Source organism: Chiloscyllium plagiosum, chromosome 19 (assembly GCF_004010195.1).
Source record: "Chiloscyllium plagiosum isolate BGI_BamShark_2017 chromosome 19, ASM401019v2, whole genome shotgun sequence".
Taxonomy (NCBI): domain Eukaryota; kingdom Metazoa; phylum Chordata; class Chondrichthyes; order Orectolobiformes; family Hemiscylliidae; genus Chiloscyllium; species Chiloscyllium plagiosum.
Genome location: NC_057728.1, coordinates 13,869,798 through 13,892,078, shown reverse-complemented (window position 1 = coordinate 13,892,078; position 22,281 = coordinate 13,869,798). Strand labels below are relative to the sequence as shown.

At 39.0% G+C, this 22,281-nt stretch overlaps 1 protein-coding gene across 4 annotated transcripts in view; it reads right to left on the bottom strand.

Annotated features, from left to right (window-relative positions):
* Positions 1–22,281, bottom strand: part of pot1 (protection of telomeres 1 homolog) — a 330,564-nt gene that overhangs the window by 108,459 nt on the left and 199,824 nt on the right. For all 4 annotated transcript variants that reach the window (XM_043709136.1, XM_043709133.1, XM_043709135.1 and 1 more), the window contains exons 8-9: positions 20,582–20,712; positions 675–965 (exon numbers count right to left, since the gene is read on the bottom strand). In XM_043709136.1, the coding sequence (XP_043565071.1) occupies positions 675–965; positions 20,582–20,712 (422 nt within the window). The remainder of the gene's footprint in view (positions 1–674; positions 966–20,581; positions 20,713–22,281) is intronic.

The window sequence follows — 22,281 nt, the reverse complement described above, 5'->3', positions numbered from 1 at the left end:
TTTCGATTGTAATTCTCAGAAATTATAATAGAAAGGATTACTATGCAAACTAGACTTAGTCTGCTGGTGAAATAATTCTAGCTGAAGGGTGAAGGTTAGGGAAGGTTCTGCGAGGTCTACTTTATGGTGGTCGGAGGAGGGAAGGGGTAAAAATATAAACTGCGGTTCAAAAGAGTCAGGAATGCCCATTCCCAAGAAATATGTCAATGACTGAATGAATTTCCCACTGCCCCTTGAAATGAAGGGGATAAATGTCCATTTATTGAACAGTTCCTTCTAAATGTCAGGTTTTGTACCTTGCCCCATCATTGGATAAAATGTGACTGCACTTTTTGTTTGGTGTCAAGCATTAACAAGTCAGGCAGTGTGGGGACTGGATGGACAATTAAGGATTCCGAGTATGAAGGGGACAGACAGATTATGGATTTAGTGCAGAGACGACCAGCTTCTGCCCAAGACTTCCCAACTCATTTCACCTGGCTCCCAGAGAGAAGACTCCATTATACAAGGATATTTTGATCAAATAAGTAAGGAATTTAAATTCACATTGAAATTCTAACTTCTTTTTTGTTACACTTACATTTCAATTGCATGTCTTCAACTTCTGATGCTGGTGTAGAGGCCTGATCATCCAACATCATACCGCTTTTAAAGGTGACTAATACAGTCCTTACCTTCAGCAGAACAGCAGATCGATCCACCTCAGCTTTTGCAATAAGTTGACAGGTCAGGTCAAAATACTCAGCAGGTTTCACTTCCGAGAGTCTGATGGTTGGCTTGTGGATGGAAGGGTCTGCGCTTGCCCATTTGCGCAGCTCCTCCACCGTTCTCTGGTCAGTAGAAGTGAACTGATATGATTTGCTGGTTGTCCGTGGTTTCAGGGGTGCTCCCGGAGTTCCGTCAAATGTCAAAGCTGAGAAACCAGGGGCATTGATGGCCTGAAGCTCTTTGTTGAATTCTTGTATCTGTACATAGAAAATGCAACAAGGTTTGTTACTTTAGCTAATTTAAGTGGACCAGCTGATTCCCCCAGTGGTATAGATTGCACCATCCTCCTCTATGTGGGTCTTTTGGGTGGTCAGTTTGAGAAATACATTCATGTCTTTAAAAGAAAAAATGTAATGGGATTGATTTGAAATGCCCCGGGGAGCACAGTAGTGTTGAGCCAAAGCTCTTCACCTGAAACTATTAATATTTTACCATCTTCCTTCTCAAGTAGACCTTTTGTTTTGTGAATTACTGACTTATAGCCCAGCTGCTTTTGATATTTCCTCTCATAACAACAATTACTACACTTCAAAACTATGAAATTAGTCGTAAAATTATTTGGGAAACCTTGACTTGGTGGAATGTTCTTTATAAACACATTATTTCCTGCTCCTTCCCATTTCATTCCATTTTTTTTCCCACTTTGGCTTCACTCCAATAAATATTGTATTACTGTACTCTGTATCTAATTACTAAGATTGGGGGAGGAGGCATTATTTGTAATCCAACTATTTCCATTATCTGTCAACAAGGATCAATAACTTTCAGTCATGATAACTCTAGGGCCTTCACAATTCATAGTCAGACTCAAAAAGCAGTAGGGTAAGGAATTATGGATACGTTTTTTCCACAAGTGAGGTGTAATTAGGAAGACAGTTCACAGCATTAGTGAGAGATGGTAAATGAATTGTACAATTGGAACAGAAGGGAAATACATGTGGAATAGACTAAGGCTTGCACGTGAAACACTGAGTATCATGAACATTTTGCCAAACAGACAAAGATTCCACTGGATCAAAGTTGTGAAATGAGGTTGCTCTTAAGAAATTACATCTCAAGAAGAATGTTACATTCACCTGTCGCACATTGCATCAATCTGTGCAACCCTTCTGTCTGCTGAATCCACTGATCAAATAAAGGCTTTACATTTACAGTATATGAAAGCGACATGTTGTACACTGAGCCAGTGAGTATCAAATGTTTCTTAAAAGTCAAAGCAATTTTTCCCCAAGTTCTAAACTTCTCATTTGTAAACATCACGTTGAAATATAGCATGTCAGAAGAGGCAATAGTTTTCATGGCATACTTATAACATGTCATGTTTTACACTTAATTTGTTTTTTTCCTCACTACAGATGACACTGGTTGAAATGGAAAGATAATCAGCTCACAGAATTGCAAAATATCTGAAATTCATCAATAATAATAATCCCATTTCTATCAGCGAACTTACATAAAACAGTGTACCTTGAATTTATTAAGATGGTAGATGGTATTATTAATTAGAAACATGCAAACTTTGTAAATCCACAACCTTCCAGTACATAAAAATGCTTGGATAGAGATTTAGAAAATCTTAAAAAAGACAATGCTTTTTAGCAGTTTTAATGCACAGATTGAGAAGATTTAGTGTAAGACGACTGTGCTGAACCATGAATTGTGCCACGATTCTCGTACAATGCCTACTATTCTTGCCATATAAAAGAGTTTTATAATAGCAATTAAACACCACAGAAGGATACCTTTGGGAAGGTCACTTTTACCTTAAATTGATCACCCAGGACACAATGCTGATCCCATTTTTCACATTTAACACAATTAGCTGGTGCAACACATTGAAAACCAGTCTGCTCAAAACAAATGGATACAACTTCATGTCTTTCAAGCTAAATTAATACGGAGTATAAACAGAAATCGGTTTTGGCATACGTACTACTTGGCTTCAGTTTGTTCAACATCAATTCTAACAAGTAATTTCACAAAGACAGTGTTAATAGGGGGAACAAAAGCTCTGCTCTTTTCTCCTGACAATGAAAGCAGCCCTTTCTGAAACTCAAAAGATGTTTGGAGGAGATTATTCAAAAAACAGGGATGGTAAATAAGGGAACATTTGCCATGATTTCAGGGAAGCAATGTGTAACAAAAGTAGATTGCAAGGCGATCACTCGGAGTTAAAATCCAAGCAGATGGTGCAAAGAGTGTTGTTTTTTTATTCCTGCCATTGCACTGCTGCACATTTTAGCAGATGAGTTTTTAAAAAGTCTTCAGTCTTTTCAAATGTGTTTTTCTTTTGTGAACTGAATTCTTAAGCATGAAAGTAGACACTGAATGGACAGCAACAATAGAAAATATTCTAGAGAGCGCTGAAACTGAACTCTATAATTGAAGATGAAGTTTTCAGGCAAAGGGATTTCAATTTAAGATATCTGACACACTATTCCTGGGGTGAAGGGATGATGTTTTATGAAGTCGTCCTGAACAAACTATTCCCTGGAACATTTCCGATATCGTTGCATAGCAAAGTATTAATCTATCACTGCATTCCAGATCAAGCTTCAATTCTGGCAATGACAATGAAAAGATTATGCCCATCAATTTTGGAAACAAACACATTTTTTTATAAAAGGTAACAGCTTGCAGACTGCAGGTGCTCAACTGATGAGAGGAATGTGTCAAATAAAGCAACGTATGTTTCGTGGCATTTTGTCTTTTACACATTATCGAAACATTGTCAAAATTCTTTGGATTCTGTCATTATTCTTTGGTAGGACTAGGGAATTCTGTGTATATCTTTGCAATTAATGACTTACTAATAAAATTCAGATATGTCAATGTGATTCACTTCTGGACGTGATTGCTTCATCACATCCCCCAGTCTGTTCCTCGGGATAAGAGTGATTTTACCTCAATATGAATGTTTGCATTCACCAGTTTCATGTAAAACAGGTAGCTGCTCCCACAAGAGTTAAAACTTCAATTACCTTTCTCTAAAGACTGTGCTTTTTAACAAACAAACTGATGTCTCACAACATCTATTGCGACATACAAAATTCAATTAAAGGGCTTGGAATTGCTTCTAGCTGCCGCAAAAGAAAAGTAGCTCAGAAAAACATATTTATTAATTCAGTCAACAAAGTAATAAGGAGCTTATTTTATTGCTCATAGGTTACAATGTCTGTGAAGGGATGAAATAGTCTAAAGTATAATAGGCAGGATTTGTGTTTGGTATCTGGATCCAATTAATTTCACCCAATTTAAAAAGCATATTGAAATTCTGCACAGGTTTTCTCTTAAAACAGGTCTAATAGAAACAGTCAAATATGGGTAGCAAATGGCATTGTCACAAACAGAAGTCAAACACAAAAGCAATTGAATTGTATTTTATATCATGGTGTTCATTCAATTTGTTTTAAGAAGATTTCTGTAGCAAGGTATATGAAAGAAAAGCCCTTAGAAATACTGATAAGTCCCTTTCCCCTTTTCAATGTACAGAGTTAATCTGTCACAGGTTTAACATCTTTGCTGCATTGTCCAACCTATTTCACTTTACCTGACTAAATTAGTCTTACTAAACTAGGTTGGATAAATGCCAATAGTAAAGAGGTCTGATCAAGCCTTTTGGGGTAAGCTGATAAACTGAGACCCTATGCAGCCTCTCCAGTGGGAAAAGAAATGGAAAAGTCTACAAAAGGATACTAACTGATTTTCAGCTGATTGGGGCATCTATGGATTATTGGATGGGGCAATATTTATTGCCCACCCATACCTAGCCATGAGGTGAAAGTGGTGAGCTGTCTTTTTGAATCACTGCAATTCTCGTATTACAATTACACCTTCAGCGTTTTTAGGGAAGGCATCCCAGTGACAGTGAATAAGTCCCAGATCAGGATGGTGTGCAATGTTATGGGGAACTTGCAGGTTGCAGCACCTCTGTGCACCTTGCTGCCTTTGTCCTTCTAGATGGGAGAGGTCATAGGTTCACAAGGTGCTGTTGATGAACTAAATAAGTCAAGTGAATGAAGAGAAGTGTGGAACATGGAAGCAAGGCTGAAACAATAGGATCAATTAACTGCTGTGGTGAAAGCCACAGTCACCTTTACTAAGCAGAGAGCAATGGCAAATCACCACAGGCTGTGTGAAGTCATGGGAGCTTCAGCATCAGAAATGTCGATTTGCAACACTCTGTTCAGTGCTTAGCCTTGGAAATAATTTATTCATCAGAATAAATTGCACATGTTTCTGGAGTAATTAAAATCTGCCAGACTTTATATAAATCCATTTCTAATGTTCAAGATTTCTGAAGCTTAAAAATTTTAAATGCCTGCATATTCATATATTGCATACTTCAATGGTTTCATTACTTAAAAGAGTTGAAACTTAGCCAACTAAGATCACCAATATGCTAAGAGAGAACCTTCGTTTCTCCCATGTGACATCTACAGTTCTATTCTTCAACATTCTTGTAGAACAACCTTATCTACTTTCACAAATAATCTAATACAGTTCTAAGCTTACAGTCTGGCTTTGGGATCAGGGTTTCCACTTACAAAAATCTGGCCAGGAATATAGAGGAACAACAAGCTACGTAGGGTGATAGCATGCCATCATTCAGTATCAGCATATTACATGTGATGAAGGCACATTACCATGATGTGCCAATTATGATATTTTCATTGTATAATTGCCATTGAAATACTTATTTACATGATAACATGTATTCTGATGATCAGCATTGAAGATTGGAACATTTAGTACCTTGATCTGGAATAACTCCTCAAGTGTAATACTCGTGCAAACCTCTGGGTATCAATTCCCAAACGATGTTTACAAGGACATTGGTTTAGGGTGAGAATGGAAGGATTTAAAAGGGACCTAAGGGGCAACATTTTCACCCAGAGGGTGGTACGAGTATGGAATGAGCTGCCATGGTGGTGGTGGAGGCTGGTACAATTGCAACATTGAAAAGGCACCTGAATGGGTATATGAATAGGAAGGGTTTAGAGGGAAATGGGCCAAGTGCCAACAATGGGACTAGATCAGTTTAGGATATCTGGTCAGTGCAGACGAGTTGACTGAAGGTTCTGCTTCTGTGCTGTATAACTCAATGTCTCTGTGAATCTACATGTTTTATGGTTGATGAATAATATGGGCAGGATGAAGTGAGAACTACGAGAGGGCGAATACAATTCTCATTTTAGCTTCCAAATGTTATATTTCCAACATGAACTAATCCTGCACTAACACACTTCATTTTCAAATATTTGTTTGGCGTTTTCCATAGAAATAACACTAAGACTAATAGCGATCACTAGTAAAGTGTAAATCCGACAGCAACGCCCAGCTCAGTTAAATGCAGAAAGTGCCAAGTTACTTCATTCAGAAAGGTTTGCTATAACAGTATGTTAGCTTTGACATGATATTATGAACCCACTAGGCTTAACAGAAAGCTTAATTTTTGCTGTACCCAATATATTTAATGGCACAATAGGTCTGAATTTCTACCAAGCAACCGCTCTAGCAGTGAAAATAAACTTTTACAAGTGGAGTGCCCCATCTTTCAGCTATTAATTCTTGTTTCGATTCTCCTGTTCCCTAGATGCTGCCTGACCTGCTGCGCTTCTCCAGCAACACATTTCCGTCTCTAAATGCAGAAAGTGCCAAGTTACTTCATTCAGAAAAGTTTGCTTTAACAGTATGTTAGCTTTGACATGATATTATGAACCCACTAGGCTTAACAGAAAGCTTACCTTTTGCTCTACCCAATATATTTAATGGCACAATAGGTCTGAATTTCTACCAAGCAACTGCTCTAGCAGTGAAAATAAACTTTTACAAGTGGAGTGCCCCATCTTTCAGCTATTAATTCTTGTTGCAGATATTGAACATTTTCGGATGCCAGTTTTTTTCTCCATTTATTTCAAAGTCTGTACATGAATTGACATTGAATTCACAAATTACATTGCCGAGATCAAACTATTAAAGGCTCGTTAATAATTTGCCAGTCTGATTGGTCAAGGAGGTATACAGTTGCATGCACTGTCCACACAAGTTGCAGATTCCACGTGGTGGGAGGTGGTGAAAGTTTCTTTAAAATCACAATGGGCAGCAGTGAAAAAGCTCATTGGAAGTCTGTTGGCTAGCTGGTGAGTGTAAAGTCTGTCCCAATCTGCTGTGGACAACGGGATAGACTATAAATCTTTCAATGTGCTCACCAAGCTTGGGAGAAAGTGAAGACTGCAGAATACTGGACTATCAGAGCTCAGAGTGTGATGCTGGAAAAGCACAGGCGGTCAGGTAGCATCCAAGGAGCAGGTGAATCAACGCTTCGGACTTAAGCCTTTCATCAGAAATTTGATGAAGGGCTTATGGCCAAAAGGTTGCTTCACTCACCAAACTTAGTTTTATTTTAGGGGAAATGTTCTTTCATTCCTTGATAGGATGTTGAAAATGTATCCTTGTTCACAAGCTTTTAGCTCTTATAAAGTAATATAGACTTGTTGCTATGCGATTAACTCCTCGTAAAGACTGCTTTGAAAGACAAAAACGTAGGTGTTGCAAATGGATCCTTGCATTTAGATTGTACAGTTAATTTGCAAAAGAAGTGTCACACTTTGTACTGCAGACACAAATTATGCACTACACGGCTTTGATAATACCTGTTCACATCTCACAATGCAGGCTTGGCAGGCCATCGACAGATTAGGGGCGACTGGAATCCAGCTATTCAATATGAACTAATCAACATTCCTTGCAATTATATACACAAAGTAAGAAACAAACTTTATTTTCAGCCTTTTCTCCATTTATTTCTTAAAACAGGATACCTACTTCCCAAGAAACATACCGAATCCAGTGCAGCTACACATTTTAACAGCAATGAACACTTATTTCAGGCTAAATATCCAAGTTACACATGATTGTGCAGCCAATACTGCTCATCTTTGATGATAAACAATATCTTTACAATGTGAAATGTGACAGGAATAGCCCAATCAATCTCTTGTGCTGCCAATCAAGTAGATCCATTTCATTAGTTCTATCCCCATACATACCTTGGTTAAGAGTAAATAGTAATAAATATTAATAAGCTTTAAGAGACTGGAATGGAAGCATTACAAAGTTCATGCAATGGTGTTAAGCACAAGTTTTACTACAGAATGGTGACATAGAAGCTTCAGTTTACCATTCTCATTAATTCTAACACAGTCTTTTGGAAATGCTTTTCTGTAAGGTTTGTTACTTCTGTTTGAGCCTTTAGGATAGCTATTATCTGTGTTCAATTTCTGATACCCAGTACTATTGACTACCTATTGTAGTATCCTTTTTCAGTGGGAAATCTCCGAGTGAAAACTCTTCTCAAGTGTGGGAGACGTCACTGTGCAAGGAAGGCACGTTCATGTGGAAGAGGGGGTTACTTTTCGCCAGAGATCTGTGTGTCGGAACTTATGAAGTCGAATTAAGACAACACGCCATCACCAATTTACATATTTCTGTACCGTTAACTATACCTAATCTACGATCTTTCATTTATAATAGTGGCATTCTCTCCTTTGGAGTCCACCTGTCTTGGTGTGAAGATCAAACTCAGTGGAGTACTGGCTTAAACCTACAGATGGCACTAAGGTGCATCTTTTGATACCAGGTTTGAGAAGTGGTTCAAAATTACTTTTCATTTTTAATTTCCATTTGAAAGAAAATTAGACCTACTTCATTACACTTTCTTACGTAACTGGATTAGAGAGCAGTCCCGCAGGAAGACTAATTAGAGAAGTTTTAGTTATTGCAATGATTTGTATTCTCCAGCTGAGAGTATTAAATTCATCCTGCATTACAATGCCACAGGGAAAAGGAAGTCAGGCTTACTCAACAGAGGAGTCTTTCCCGTTGAAGAATGAAGGTCACTCCATTGTAAGTAATCTCATTTTCCCCTTCATGCATCAGTGTCCTGAACACACCTAGCATATACTCAGAGGCACAGTGTGATACCGAGTGTTTGATTTGGGAACAGAAAGCCCATGTAAATCTGCTGAGATGATGACGATGATGCAATCAGCAACATCATAGCGGACCTATATGGGGCTGGAAAAACACTGAAAATCAATTAGGCTGACAGAACATATGAGTATGGGTTAGTACTACCAGCTCAAAATGAAATGTAGAGATGTAGCCATGCCTGAAACTCATTTTGTTGAGGTTCCCATTGAGCTTCTCAACAACTGAGCTGAGAGAGAGAGAGAGAGAGAGAGAGACAGGCAGACACCTGGATGAAGAAGGGGCCTTTAGACAACCAGATAATGAGCCAATTATTTTTACATCAACTCTTCATATATGAATTTCATATTGTTACGGACCAGGTCAGGTCCCCTCAAACCACTTCCACGGAGTAGCCCGGAACCTAACTTTGCTAGCTGTTTTAGGCAGGTATTAAGTGGATATTCCAGGAGTGATGCAGCTGGCAACCATTCAGTTGCAAACAAAACAGAATTTATTTGAAAGATTACTGAAGGAAACACAAACAAAAAAAGAGAACAGAATACAGAACAACTTAACCTATCCAAAAACCCAACGGGTTATCCCTACTTAATGATGCTGTTTTAAATCCCTGCAACAATCATCATAAACACCCCTTGGCAAGAAAGGTAAAATCAAACACTGTCTTACAGCAGAGAGAGATGGCAGAGGCAGAGCGGTTCAGCATGGAACACCTTCTTCCACAGAGCTATTTCTCTGACTGAGTTAGAGACAAAAAAAACCCCACAGTCCTGGAATCCAAGGTTGACAAACAGGATGCTGGAAGAACACAGCAAGCCAGGCAGCATCAGGAGCTGGAGAAGTCAATGTTTCGGGTTAAGCCTTCTTCAGACTTCTGACCAAAGTAACTGACTACTTGCTAAAACCAAACCAAACCAGACTAGAAAAAAAGCTGAGCTGAGAGAACTGGCCGCTCCCCTTTCATTGTACAAGTTTCTTTTTTAAATTTGAAAGCTTTTTGCCTGAGACAGTATCTGTTAGCTATAATCAAACTGGTACTAAAATCCATCCAAACTAGCCATCCCAAAACCTCTGCAGTTATGACCATTCTGAAAAAAAAACTAAGGACAATATAACCTTGTTAAAGGAGCATCATCATCACAATATTGCCCATATATTTCAATGCTTTAAGCCAGTTCTTTCACTCATTACATCCATTGGTACATTAATTGTGGTTTAGAAGCTAGCATGGCATAACTTAGCAGGTTTAAATGCTCGCTTAAATATGCTCCCTCAAAGAAATAGCAAATATTACAGAAATACTCCATTGAAAGGTCTGTGTGTAAAACACTTGAAATCACTATCACCCAAAAAAACACACACAGGATTTGTGAAATAATCAGTTTTGTAAAATACTCAAGATTAAATGAAATATTTGCATTTACATAGCACCTTTCACAGCCACCAGACCTCCCAAAGCACTCAAATCCACTTCTGAAACATGAATCACATATTTGTAAAACTATGTCTTTGAGATGTATAACTCATTGTTTTATTCATTGAAGAAATAAATAAAAACCAAACTGAGAAACTGACAAACAATGCTGAAGCAAACAGAGTGTTCCTTAGTGGAACCAGGGCATCTGCATGGATGGCTTTTAACTCCTTAAGATATAAATTAGTCAAGGAGGTCCCAGAATCAACAAGACCGATTTTGATTCAAAAGAATTGGATTTACATTTCTGTTTGGAACATTCCAAACCTGTCACATTGCCATGGAAATGGACTGTGTGCAACTAGGGAGGTTCCTTTATTTATTTACTTGATTTGTTCACAGAAGCAGACACAGTGGGGTGGCATAGTGGCTCAGTGGTTAGCACTGTTGCCTCACAGCACCAGGGCAACTGTCTGTGTGGAGTTTGCACGTTCTCCCTGTGTCTGCCAATTCACCTGACCTGCACATCTTTGGACTGTGGGAGGAAACCTGAGCACCTGGAGGAAACCAAAGTGGGTTTCCTCCAGGTGCTCAGGTTTCCTCCCATAGTCCAAAGATGTGCAGGTCAGGTGAATTGGCCATGCTAAATTGCCCTTGGTGCTCGGTGCATTAGTCGTGGTAAATGTAGAGGAATGGGTCTGGGTGGGTTGCTCTTCAGAGGGTCAGTATGGACTTGTTGGGCCGAAGGGTCTATTTCTAAAATGTAGTGCATCTAATCTAATTTGGCATTCCAGTTTGGGAACAAGTCAACATGTCTATAGCTCAATGAATCTGGGTGGCAAAAGGCATAAGTGATAGCCAGGCCTCCACCTTAATCAGAGAAAATACTAAAGCTTCGATTTTGTGGTCCTCCATCAGACTTTTTTTTGAAAACCAGTGGGAGCAGTGTCCTGTATTACAACTATTACGAACCTACAGCAGGAAATTTAAATTAAAAAATCACACATCCAGTCATTAACCAAAATAAATTATGCCACAGAATTTCACATTTTAAAATAAAACCTTTACCGTACATGAAAATTAAACAATGCAGGACTACATTTTAGTTTGTTAGGGTTTTAAATTTGGTTCCCCTATTTGCTGCCTACTTCAAGAGTTGCATCATACATAAGACCTTGAGGATTGATTTACTTCTCTGCATTGAATTAAAATAGAGTATGCCACAGCCTCCCAAAATTCACTTTAATTTTACCTCAGTGTTCCAGCTATTCCCAAGGTAGAACAGTTCATGGGGATCCTTACATTAGTTTTTGACTCAGTAATTCTCCAACATTTCATATAAATTCATGATTATGGGATTTTCGGCTCAAGCTTAGATGTCACTGCTCAGTGATTTAAACATCAGAATCACCTCAGGTCCTAATGGTCTAATTTTTGTACAGCAACTTCCATCAACAGAAACATTACAAAGACCAAATACTGTATTTTTGTGGTGTGAATTGAGGGATATTAGCCAGAACACCATAGAAAACTCCTCTATACATCTTTGAAGCAATGCCACACGATCGTTTATATCCTTTACCTAAAAGGGAAATGGGAACTAGGTTTAACCTCACATCTGATGCGAGTCACCTCCAACAGTTCAGAGCTACCCTGGTGTGTGATTTTAAGTTTCACAGTGGAACTTGAGCTCACGATTTTCTGAATCAGAGATGGGTGCTACCAGCTGTGCCACAGCTGACCTGTGCGATCATATCATACCTTTCAGAGGTATTTTGTTGGAAAGGCTCAGAGAGAGGTGCTACGCAGTCTACCCCGAGCTATTAGAGTAAACATTTTGCGAGGTTGTGGGTTTCCTTTTTTACTTAGGAACAACTGAGGCAGCCTGAATGGATTGGGCCATGCTGCCACAGAACCAGGAATTTTAGTTTTTAATTTCCACTAGCAGTTGCTGGGGTCATGAAGCTGGGTTTGGAAGCTGCGTCCTTCCCTCTCTGGGTGTGTTTATGGCATGTTACTATATTGGAAACAGTAACTGATAACCTATTAATCTGTTAGGTTTTCCAATGGAGTTAAGTTATTCCAATTTCTCCTTTCTTTTGTTACATTGTAACTATGTGCATGAGTAAAGTGTGTTTTGCTTCAAATCTGATAATTGGACTAATCGAATTGCATCCAGAACACAATGGCTGGCACTTGCTATTAAAACAAGAAAATGTGAGGAATTAGGCTAACTTCTTAGTTTATTGTGAGGAGGTTTGGTCTGGTCCATAACATCTGCCACACTATGTTGTAACATAACATGTATTTTCAATAGTTAAGTGTGTTTTGCGCCCATCACAGCAGGTGGTGAGATACTTTCACAAGGGATGGAAGAAGCCAAGAATCCTTGTGGGATCATCCTTAACCCATTTCTGTGATTTCCATGAAGTGTCCAGTTATTACATTTTTGGATGAGTCGTTTGGGTTTTCTTTACCTCTCAAAACAGCACTGATCTGTACATATCCAGGAATAACTAAGGTGCTGTGGTGATGAATTTTATAGAGGGAAAGAAAGAAAAACAGATTTTTTTTTTCAGCATTTGGAACTCTAATACGGTTCGTCATGGATAGATATTATTAAAAGGTACTGCAAGCTGAGAGATTTCAGTGCCAATAATGCCATCACAGAAGATTATCCAGAGTGAGACAGGGATAAAATGTCACGAACAGTCAATCTTCCTCCCTCCATCGCTTAGTCACATACACCCAGTGATTAAGGATTACTTAGTGGCAGAGGATGAGGAACAAGGATCAGTGGAAAATATGAATCAAACTTAGTTCACCACTTTAACTGAAAATTGACTGAATTGTGCTATTCCACTGCTACCCTGAGGAACGGCCCATAAATCTAATATATTCAGCCCGCATACTCCATTTATAGCAGCTGGAAGTCATTCATCCAATTATCTTTCCAAGTATCCTAAAGGCAATTTTGATAACATATTAATAGCCACAGCCACATCTACAAACAACTATCCAAATATTTCAATGCATTCTTAAAATATATGGATAATAAAGGTTTAAACAGGTAAAACATAAAAGATGAAACATTAGGCTAATTTTTCAAATTCATTTTACAAGCTCGAAGGGAGACAGAACTTGAACTTTTATGGCAAATAACTGGTTTAGCCATTCATTGTTACATCTAACTGGACCACATAACGTGCTTCTAGACTCTGCTAAAGCTACTCACTATTTCAAGGTCTCCAACGGGGAATGGAAAGAGAATCTCTGACTGTTCTTCTTCAATAAAAACTATGCTTTTTTTTAAAAAAAGAAGACACTCCCCTCTGCCTCTTCCACCCTCAGCTTCAATAATAAAATGTAAGCAGGATTTTCGGCAGTCAAGCTGAGATTACCCAATCAGCTGCTTCCTTCTGTGCAATAGTTCAAAAGGTCAAACTTCCCTCCGTGTTTCTCTTGCCTTAGCTTGAATTTTTTCTCCAGTTTCTCTCTCATTTTCTTTCATGCCCTATCCAAGCTTGAAACTGTTGACTAATCAATGTTCCTTCCTGACCCCTACATTACCTGATAATAGCTCTTTATCATCTGTACTTGTCCCCCTCTCCTTACTACTTTTTCCAGAAAGTTACCCTAAACCCCTTGAAAATGACGATTATTCCCTACACCCCATCTCCAAACTCTTTTGCAAATTCCTTGAGCACATTGTCACCTTCCAAGTCCATTAACATTTTAATTCCTCAAATTACCCAGTCTACATCACTCACGGTACTGAAATATGCTTTATCAAAATTTGAAAGGGCATCCAATGTGACTGTGACTATTACTCTGGTAAGCTAGACTTTCTCATCCTTCTCAACCTTTGACATTGTTGAACAGACTAAGGAACACCATCGCCTCCTTTCATTGTCCAATTGGGGGATCTACATTTGCCTGCTTCTGTTTTTATTCACAAAGTCACAGTCAGGGATTCAGCTGCAGTGCCTTCACTTTCCATACCCTGTCCTCTGGATTCGTTTTCCTTTTTCCCATCTGCATATTAATGGCGTTATCTAAAAGGACATCATTGGGTTCACCATATACAAGATGGCAACCAGCTCTACCTGATTGCCATCTCTCTCACGCTTTCTGTAGCCAATTCATCAAACATGTTACTGACTTCCAATTCTGGATGTGGAGAAACTCCCTCCAGTTAAATATCATGAAGGTAAACTAACCATCTTTAACCCCCTTCATAAACTAGCTGTCCTCCCAGCACTAACTGAGGCTGAACCAAACAGCTTATGGTCTTATGAACCCTGCTAGATCACCGACTTTCATCTCAAAAGCATTGCGAACTCTACCCTGCCTTAACTTACTGCAAACATCATCAGTGCCTTTGTTTCCTCAAGACTTATCAACTGGAATATTCCCCTGACAGATCTCCCAACTCCCACATTACATAAACAAATTCATTCCAAAACTATGTTGGTCAGATTCTAAATCCTATCAAGCCCCATTTACCATAACTCCAATCTTCATTGACCTACACTGATTCACGGTACAGCAATGACTCAATTTTAAAATTACCATCCTGGATTTCATATCCCTATATACTCTTTGTTAGCTCTGGAATCGCCTCCGGCTCTTCGCTGCTCTGATTCTCTGTGCTCCTGAGATCCTAGTGGGTGACACATTCCTGATTTTAACAATTCCACCATTGGCACTTTCTGCTACTTTTGTCCTTGGTCATTAGAATTCCAATCATTTCTAAATGTCTTGACATTTCTACCCAGCACACGTCTTCTAATTTTGTTCTCTTTGATCAAACAACTTGGTCATTATCCCTGATCTCTGCTTTCATTGTTTGTTGTCAAAATGAATGTCAACTGTTAATCCCAGCACTGCTCTTTCCAAGTTGCTGAACATGTTAAAAACGCAAAACAAATGTAAATAAACTTAAATGTAAATATAATGTTTTAAGTTGTTACATAATAATATAGAAGAAAACATCAACATTCTTTTACTCAACTTCCCAACTGCTCTCTTAATCTTGCTCATCTTTCTGACTTATTGAACTCTCTTCTCTTCTACATCCAAAAATGCATTCTTCCTTTTTTCCAACCATTTTCTAGACAAGACTTAACTCATAGGTTCTTTAAACTTTAAAACAATCTTCAAGGCATTCACTGCCACACCCTTCTCAGTTGCCCATTCGGATTCAGTCCCATTAACATTCCAAATCTGGTGTCATGATTGATCCAGTTTCCTAAACTCTCTTAAACATTGGCATTTCACCAATATCAGCAATTTCTGTTTTCCTGTTCATTCACTGGTTTCTTACTGGCAAGGCTAACGTATATTGCCCATTCCACCTTGAACTGCTGCAGTTCATGTAGTGTAAGCACATGCAAAGGGTTAATAGGGATTGAATATAATAATGAAGAAATGGTAGTTTATCTCTACGTCAGAGAGGTGTATGCTTTGGAGGGGAACTTGTGGGTGCTTATTCATGTGTAGGTCAAAACAAGGACTGTAGATGCTGGAAACCAGATTCTGGATTAGTGGTGCTGGAAAAGCACAGCAGTTCAGGCAGCATCCGAGGAGCAGTAAAATCGATGTTTCGGGCAAAAGCCCTTCAGTGTTGCCTTTGACCTTCTCGGTGGGAAAAGCTTGCGGCTTTGGAAGGGAACTTAGCAGGTTTGCAGGACTGTATTTTGAAGGTAGTACACTCAGGTGCCCAAGGCACAGATTGCAGAGGGAGTGAATGTTTAAGGTGCTGGATTGGGTGCAATTCAAATAGTTACTTTTTCTTGGATGGTCTTGAGATGTCTCAATGCTGTTGGAGCTACACCCACCCAGGCAAGTGGAAAATATTCAGTCAGACCCCTGCCTTGTGCCTTGTTGGGTTTGGTGAGGTCAGAAAATGAATTACCACAGAATTCCTAGTCTTCGGCTTTCTCTTGTAGTTTGCGCATTTGTACACCTGGAACAGTTACCTTTCTAGTCAATGATAAGTGCCATGTTACCTAGAATGAATCTCTTGCTGGACATGGACATTTCCGGGCACAATATTATTTAATACTTAACAATCTAAGCCTTAACATTAATCAGATTTTGTTGCATGGGTCCAACAAACCGCAACTTTAGCTGATAATTTGCGAGTAGTATCGAACACTGTGCAACCCTCAAAGATTTCTACTTCTAACCTTATAGGGAAGAGAAGACAACTCATGCAACAGCATAAGTTTGTTGAGGTGGGCTTCAGGACTTTATATCAAATAATTTTCAAAAGGGTCAGTTTTAAATATTTCGAAACTTTGTCTCTAAGAGCTGATTAGCATGCATTAAGACTCTGCAATCATTTTCATCATACAAGTAGCAGGTATTTTCTAGTGCTGTTGTAATCAATACCACCATGAAAGGTCAGGCTTGATATATAGCATCACAATCTCATGTGAGCACAATTCATTCTCAAATATATACCAGATAATAGACTGATTAATAAAGTTAACTAATAGGATTAAAGGGGTAGTGGCAGCATGAATACAAAACTGGCTAAAAGGACAGAAAGCAGAGAATAAAGAGACCTTGGAGTTCAGTTTCATAGTCACTTTAAAGTAGTCACAGGTAGACAGGATAGTGAAGGAGGTGTTTGGTATGCATTTCTTTATTGGTCAGAGTATTGAGTACAGGAGTTGAGAGATCATGTTGCGGCTGTACAGGACATTGGTTAGGCCACTTTTGGAATATTGTGTGCAATTCTGATCTCCTTCCTATCGGAAAGATGTTGTGAAACTTGAAAGAGTTCAGAAAAGATTTACAAGGATGTCGCCAGAGTTGGAGGATGTGAGTTTCAGGGAGAGGCTGAATAGGTTAAGTTTGTTTTCCCTGGAACGTCAGAGGCTCAGGGGTGCCCTTATAGAGGTTTATAGAATCATGAGAGGCATGGATAGGATAAATAGACAAAGTCTTTTCCCTGGGGTGTGTGAGTCCAGAACTAGAGGGCATAGGTTTAGTGTGAGAGGGGAAAGACACAAAAGGGACCCAACGGACAGCTTTTTCACATGGAGGGTGATGAATGTATGGAATTAATGGAATGAATTGCCAGAGGAAGTGGTGGAAGCTGGTAAAATTGCAACATTTAAAAGGCATCTGGATGGGTATATGAATAGGAAGGGTTTGGAGGGATATCAGCCAGATGCTGGCAGGTGGGACTAGATTAGGTTGGGATATCTGGTCAGCATGGACAAGCTGGACCGAAGGGTCTGTTTCTGTGCTGTACATCTCTATGACTCTAATATTGACGAATAGTTGTTCTTTTTTGGACTTTGCAGAGGTATACAATGGTGTAACCCAGCAGCCAGTATTACAACCACACTTTTCAATATGTATTAATTGTCTGGGCCTGGGTATATGGGAAAACTGGCAAAGTTTGTATTCAATATGAAGTTTAGAAAGAGAATAAGTAATGAGGAGGATAGTAACTTCAGGAAGAAAAACATGGACTGGTGAAAAAGGCAGACACATGGCAGATTATATTCACAGAAATGGTGCATGAAGTGAGACATTTTGTTTCAAAAAATCTGGACTGGCATTTCGATCTGATTGATCCAATTCTAAGGACCTACAGAAACAGTGAAATTTGGGGCTGAGTATACGCCCAGGTCACTGGAATAGATGAATGATAGCTTTTTAAAAAAATAAGATCCTTGGCTTAATTGATAAGGGTAGACAGTCCAAATACAAGGACGTTTTGCTTAATTTAGTTAAAACACTGGTTAGGACGGTGTTCAATTCTACGCATCACACTTCAGAAAGAATGTCAAAGCCTTGGAAAGACCTTCAGAGGAGATTTACTCAAATGAGCTCAGGAATGACAGACACCAGTTATGTGGAGAGACGAGAGATGTTCCAGCTCAGAAAAACACTTAAACCTATTACAAAAGATGTGATAACTGGACACTTAGAAAATAACAGGGAAGGACAACATTCGGAAGAGTTAATAGGAATTCATGCAAGGGAAATCATGAGTGAAAATCTCTTGGAGTTTTTTGAGGATGTAGCTAGCATGAAGGGAGGTGGATGTAGTGTGTTTGAATTTTCATAAGGTTTCACACACCAAGTTCGTAAACAACATTACATCATGCAAAGATTGAGAAATTGGTTAAGGAACAGAAAACAGAAAATAGTAATAACAGATCAAAGTGCCAGGCTGCAATACCTTGGGCTTGGACCCCAGCTGTTCACAATATACATCAATGCATTAGAATTGGGGCCCCAAATCTAATATTGCCATGTTTGGTGATAATCCCAAATTAGATGGGAATGTGAGGCATGAGAAGGAATGATGCAATGAGGATTTATACTGTCTAGATTAGTGAGCAAGAACTTGGAAGATGTAACGTAAAGTGAACAAAATGCGGAGTTATCCAGTTTGTTAAGGTGATCAAAGATGAAGGGCATTTCTTATAGACGTCCAAATGTACTGAATATTGATGTTCATGAATCATTGAAAGCTAAACTGCAGGTGCAGCAACCAATAGGCAAGCAAATGGTAAGTTCACTTTTACTGCAAGGGAACTTTCATACAGGAGTAATGAACTCTGCTGTAGTTGTACAGGGCTCTTGGTAAAAGCCTGGAGTATTGTGTACAGTTTTGGTCTATTTTCGAAGGAAGCAAATAATTGTCATGGGCATAGTGCAACAAAGGTAGACCACACAGATTCCTGGGATTGTTGGGACTGCCCTGTAAGGAGCAATTGAGAAACTGGGTCTGAATACTCTTTTGAGTTTGGAAGAATGGGGGTTGATCTTATTGAGACATAGAAACATCTTGCAGGGACTGACAGAGTAGATGAAGAAAGGATGTTTCCCCTGACTCGGAAGTCTGCAATCAGGGGACACAATCTCAGAATAAGACACAAGTCATTTAGGACTGAGATGAGGAGGAATTTCTTCACTCAAATGGCAATGAATCATTGGAATTCCCAACCTTGGAGGGCTCTGGAGGTTCAGTCATTGAGGGTGACAAACATCCATGTGTAAAATAGTAATTAGAACAGTTTGGAAAAATGGCATTAAGGTGAAAGATCAGCCATGAACTAGCTCCATAGAGGAGCAGACTCCAAGGCCACATTATCTACTTCAACTCCTATTTCCTTTGTTCTTCTGGTTCAGGACAGCTTTAATAGAACTGTTGAAAGTCATCATTTATTCTGACAGAGTAAAGGAGGAGAAAACGCAGAAGGATTCACAACCAGAGAACACCGATTTAAGGTGACAGATAACAGAACCAGAGCTGAGGCAACAGAAAAAGTGTTTTCACTCAGTGAGTTATAATGATCTGGAAAGGGTGGTGGGAGCAAACTCAATCATAACAAATAAAGGAGAATTGGGCAAATACCTGAAGAGAAAACGTACACAGCTATGGGAAAGAGCACAGAGTAACTGGAGCACGAAAAGAAACCGGGACAGGCAGGGTAGGCCAAATGGCCTAACTCAGTGTCATCTCATTCTACGATTAATTCATGGAATAGTTTGCATTCCATCTCTCCATTGCCCAGAGAACGAAATGTCACTTCAGTACATAATGAAAAAAATTAACAGTCAGCATACAAGTAAATTTATAAAAAAACATTGTGGATGGTTCTATTCATGTATGCACAAGTTAACTTGGATTGTTAAACTGCCTCAAACCTGATTCAATACTTCTCATTTTCCTCCCACTACCTTTGGTAATATCAAAGCGGAGTGAGGATAAACTTGTTAAAAAAAAACTTCAAGGATATGAATGGTAGTTACATTTTCTGTAATTAAGGAGTAAGTGATCATTGTGTAATGCTAGTCACACATAACATTTCATAATGTGCATTCATTCTAATTAGTTGCAAGTGGATTATTAAATGTACACCCTGCATGGAAACCCATCCTCATCATCTTTTTAGGAAGGTGAAACTTGAATTCTTCTCTACAACAATTAGCTCTGACCAATTTGGAAGAAATGCTGGAGAAAGGAGTGAGACATGGTAAGACTGAAGCAAGTCAGTATTGCTACAAGTGCTTAAGGTACCAGTCAGAAAAGTATGACTTCTTTTGAGTTGTGGAGATGCCAGGTGCATGATGATCATTATACTGAAGACTTCTAAGACTCTTAATCTGAGATCATGTTATATTTTAATTATTAAAACGCAGTCAGATTGGAAAATGATTTTGGAAGCACTGATCAAGTCATTTATCTCAATATTGTGTCAAGGATCTTGCTCTGTGCGAATTAACATACTTGGATCTCACTGGTCATAAAGTTCTTTGGATCATCCAGATGCTGTGAAAGATGCTGCAAAAATTTTGTTTCTTTCTCAGCTCGACTTTCTTTGGGAAGAAAGGCTAGGGTTGTCATCACGCAAGGGAAATTAACAAGCTCACCTTGATTCTATGGAATCGAACCACATCTCCCATTTTGTGGATTTTAGGAAGTAAATCAACATTCCCACTGAAAAGCACACAATTGAGTCTTGCATTAGAAGGATCCACTATTGTCACTGTGGAGCAGAAATCTGAAAAGATATGACAACATTCAGTGCAAAGAACATGAAATTCATGAAAGCATCTTTATATCATAATAGTGCTGGCTAGCTAAATGACCAGGTTGTGATGCAGAACATCACCAACAGCATGGATTAGATTCCCATTCTGATTTGGATAGTCTTGGGATCTACTTTCTTGCTCTGTCCAGTGATAGCAGAAGACAATAACAAACTAACACTGACAAGAAATAGCTCCGTGTGAAACCAAAACAGACAAGGAGCCAAGAACCTATCTTTAAGTCACAGCACACGTACCAGTAATAATGTGGAACAGTACAAATGAGGAATTGTTTTTTTTCTGGTGGGAAGGCTAAAGAACAACTCCTAATTATTGTATAATTAATTTAGGTCACTCAAGGGTAAACATCAGTAAACAGTTCTTCCATGTAGAGTAGAAGAAATCCAAAAAGTAGTGATGTATGGAATGCTCTGCCCCAGAAGGCTGAGGAGGCCAAGTCTCTGGATACTTTCAAGAAATAGATGGATAGAGCTCTTAAAGATATTGGAATCAAGGGTTATGGGGATAAGGCAGGAACAGATACTGATTGAGGATGATCAGCCATGATCATAATGAATGGTGGTGCTGGCTCGAAGGGCTGAATGGCCTACTCCTGCACCTATTATCTGTTGTCAGTACAATCTTCCCTAAACCAGGCTAACTAAAAATTTCAAAATGAGATGGAGTTGCTTCACCAGGCACCACATAATACAAGAGTGTATGTAAAACATATAATACCTCTAATGCTTACCCAGGGGAAACACATTAAGATTGACAGTCACTCAGCGTTGCGTTACTTGAGGGTTTTTTTTAAGATTATAAATTATGATGGGTTATGAAACTGAGCTGAATGGAAGGTTTTAAACGATACTAATCAGTCATAACCGAACTGAATAGTAAAACTAATGCAAGGGCTTAAACGGCCTCCTCACGTTCTCGTGCAATTAAGACATTCAGAATAAATTGTATTTTTCAACTCTTAATTAATGAAGTAATATGTACATTTTGCAGACTGGAAAAGGACACATGTAGCTGACAAATTGTCAAGAATCCCTCCCCACCTCAACTCTCCGTGCCTAGAAATAAGAGAAGTCAGTAGAACATTTTCTTTTACCCAGTTCTCAGGAGAGGTCCCTTTTTAAAAAAAATGTTCAAAAGACAAGTATATGTATTATAAGAAAAACTGATTTTGGAATGCATTAAAGAAGTTGGTTTTAAAGATGGATAATGATAGAGAGCAAGTTTGGTTCACTTCATGAAATGGCCATGTCTCAACGTGAAATATCAAGTGACTGAGGTTGTCCATGTTTTGTTCAATTCTTTACACTTTATTTACTAAGGATCTACCCCTCCTTCACCCTCGACAATCTTCTAACCCTCCTTCACCCTCAACAGTGACCTATCCCTCCTTCACTCTGGCAGTGATCTACTCCACCTTCACCCTCGACAGTGATCTACTCCACCTTCACCCTCGACAGTGATCTACTCTACCTTCACCCTCGACAGTGATCTCCCGCTCCTTCACCCCCAGACAGTGATCT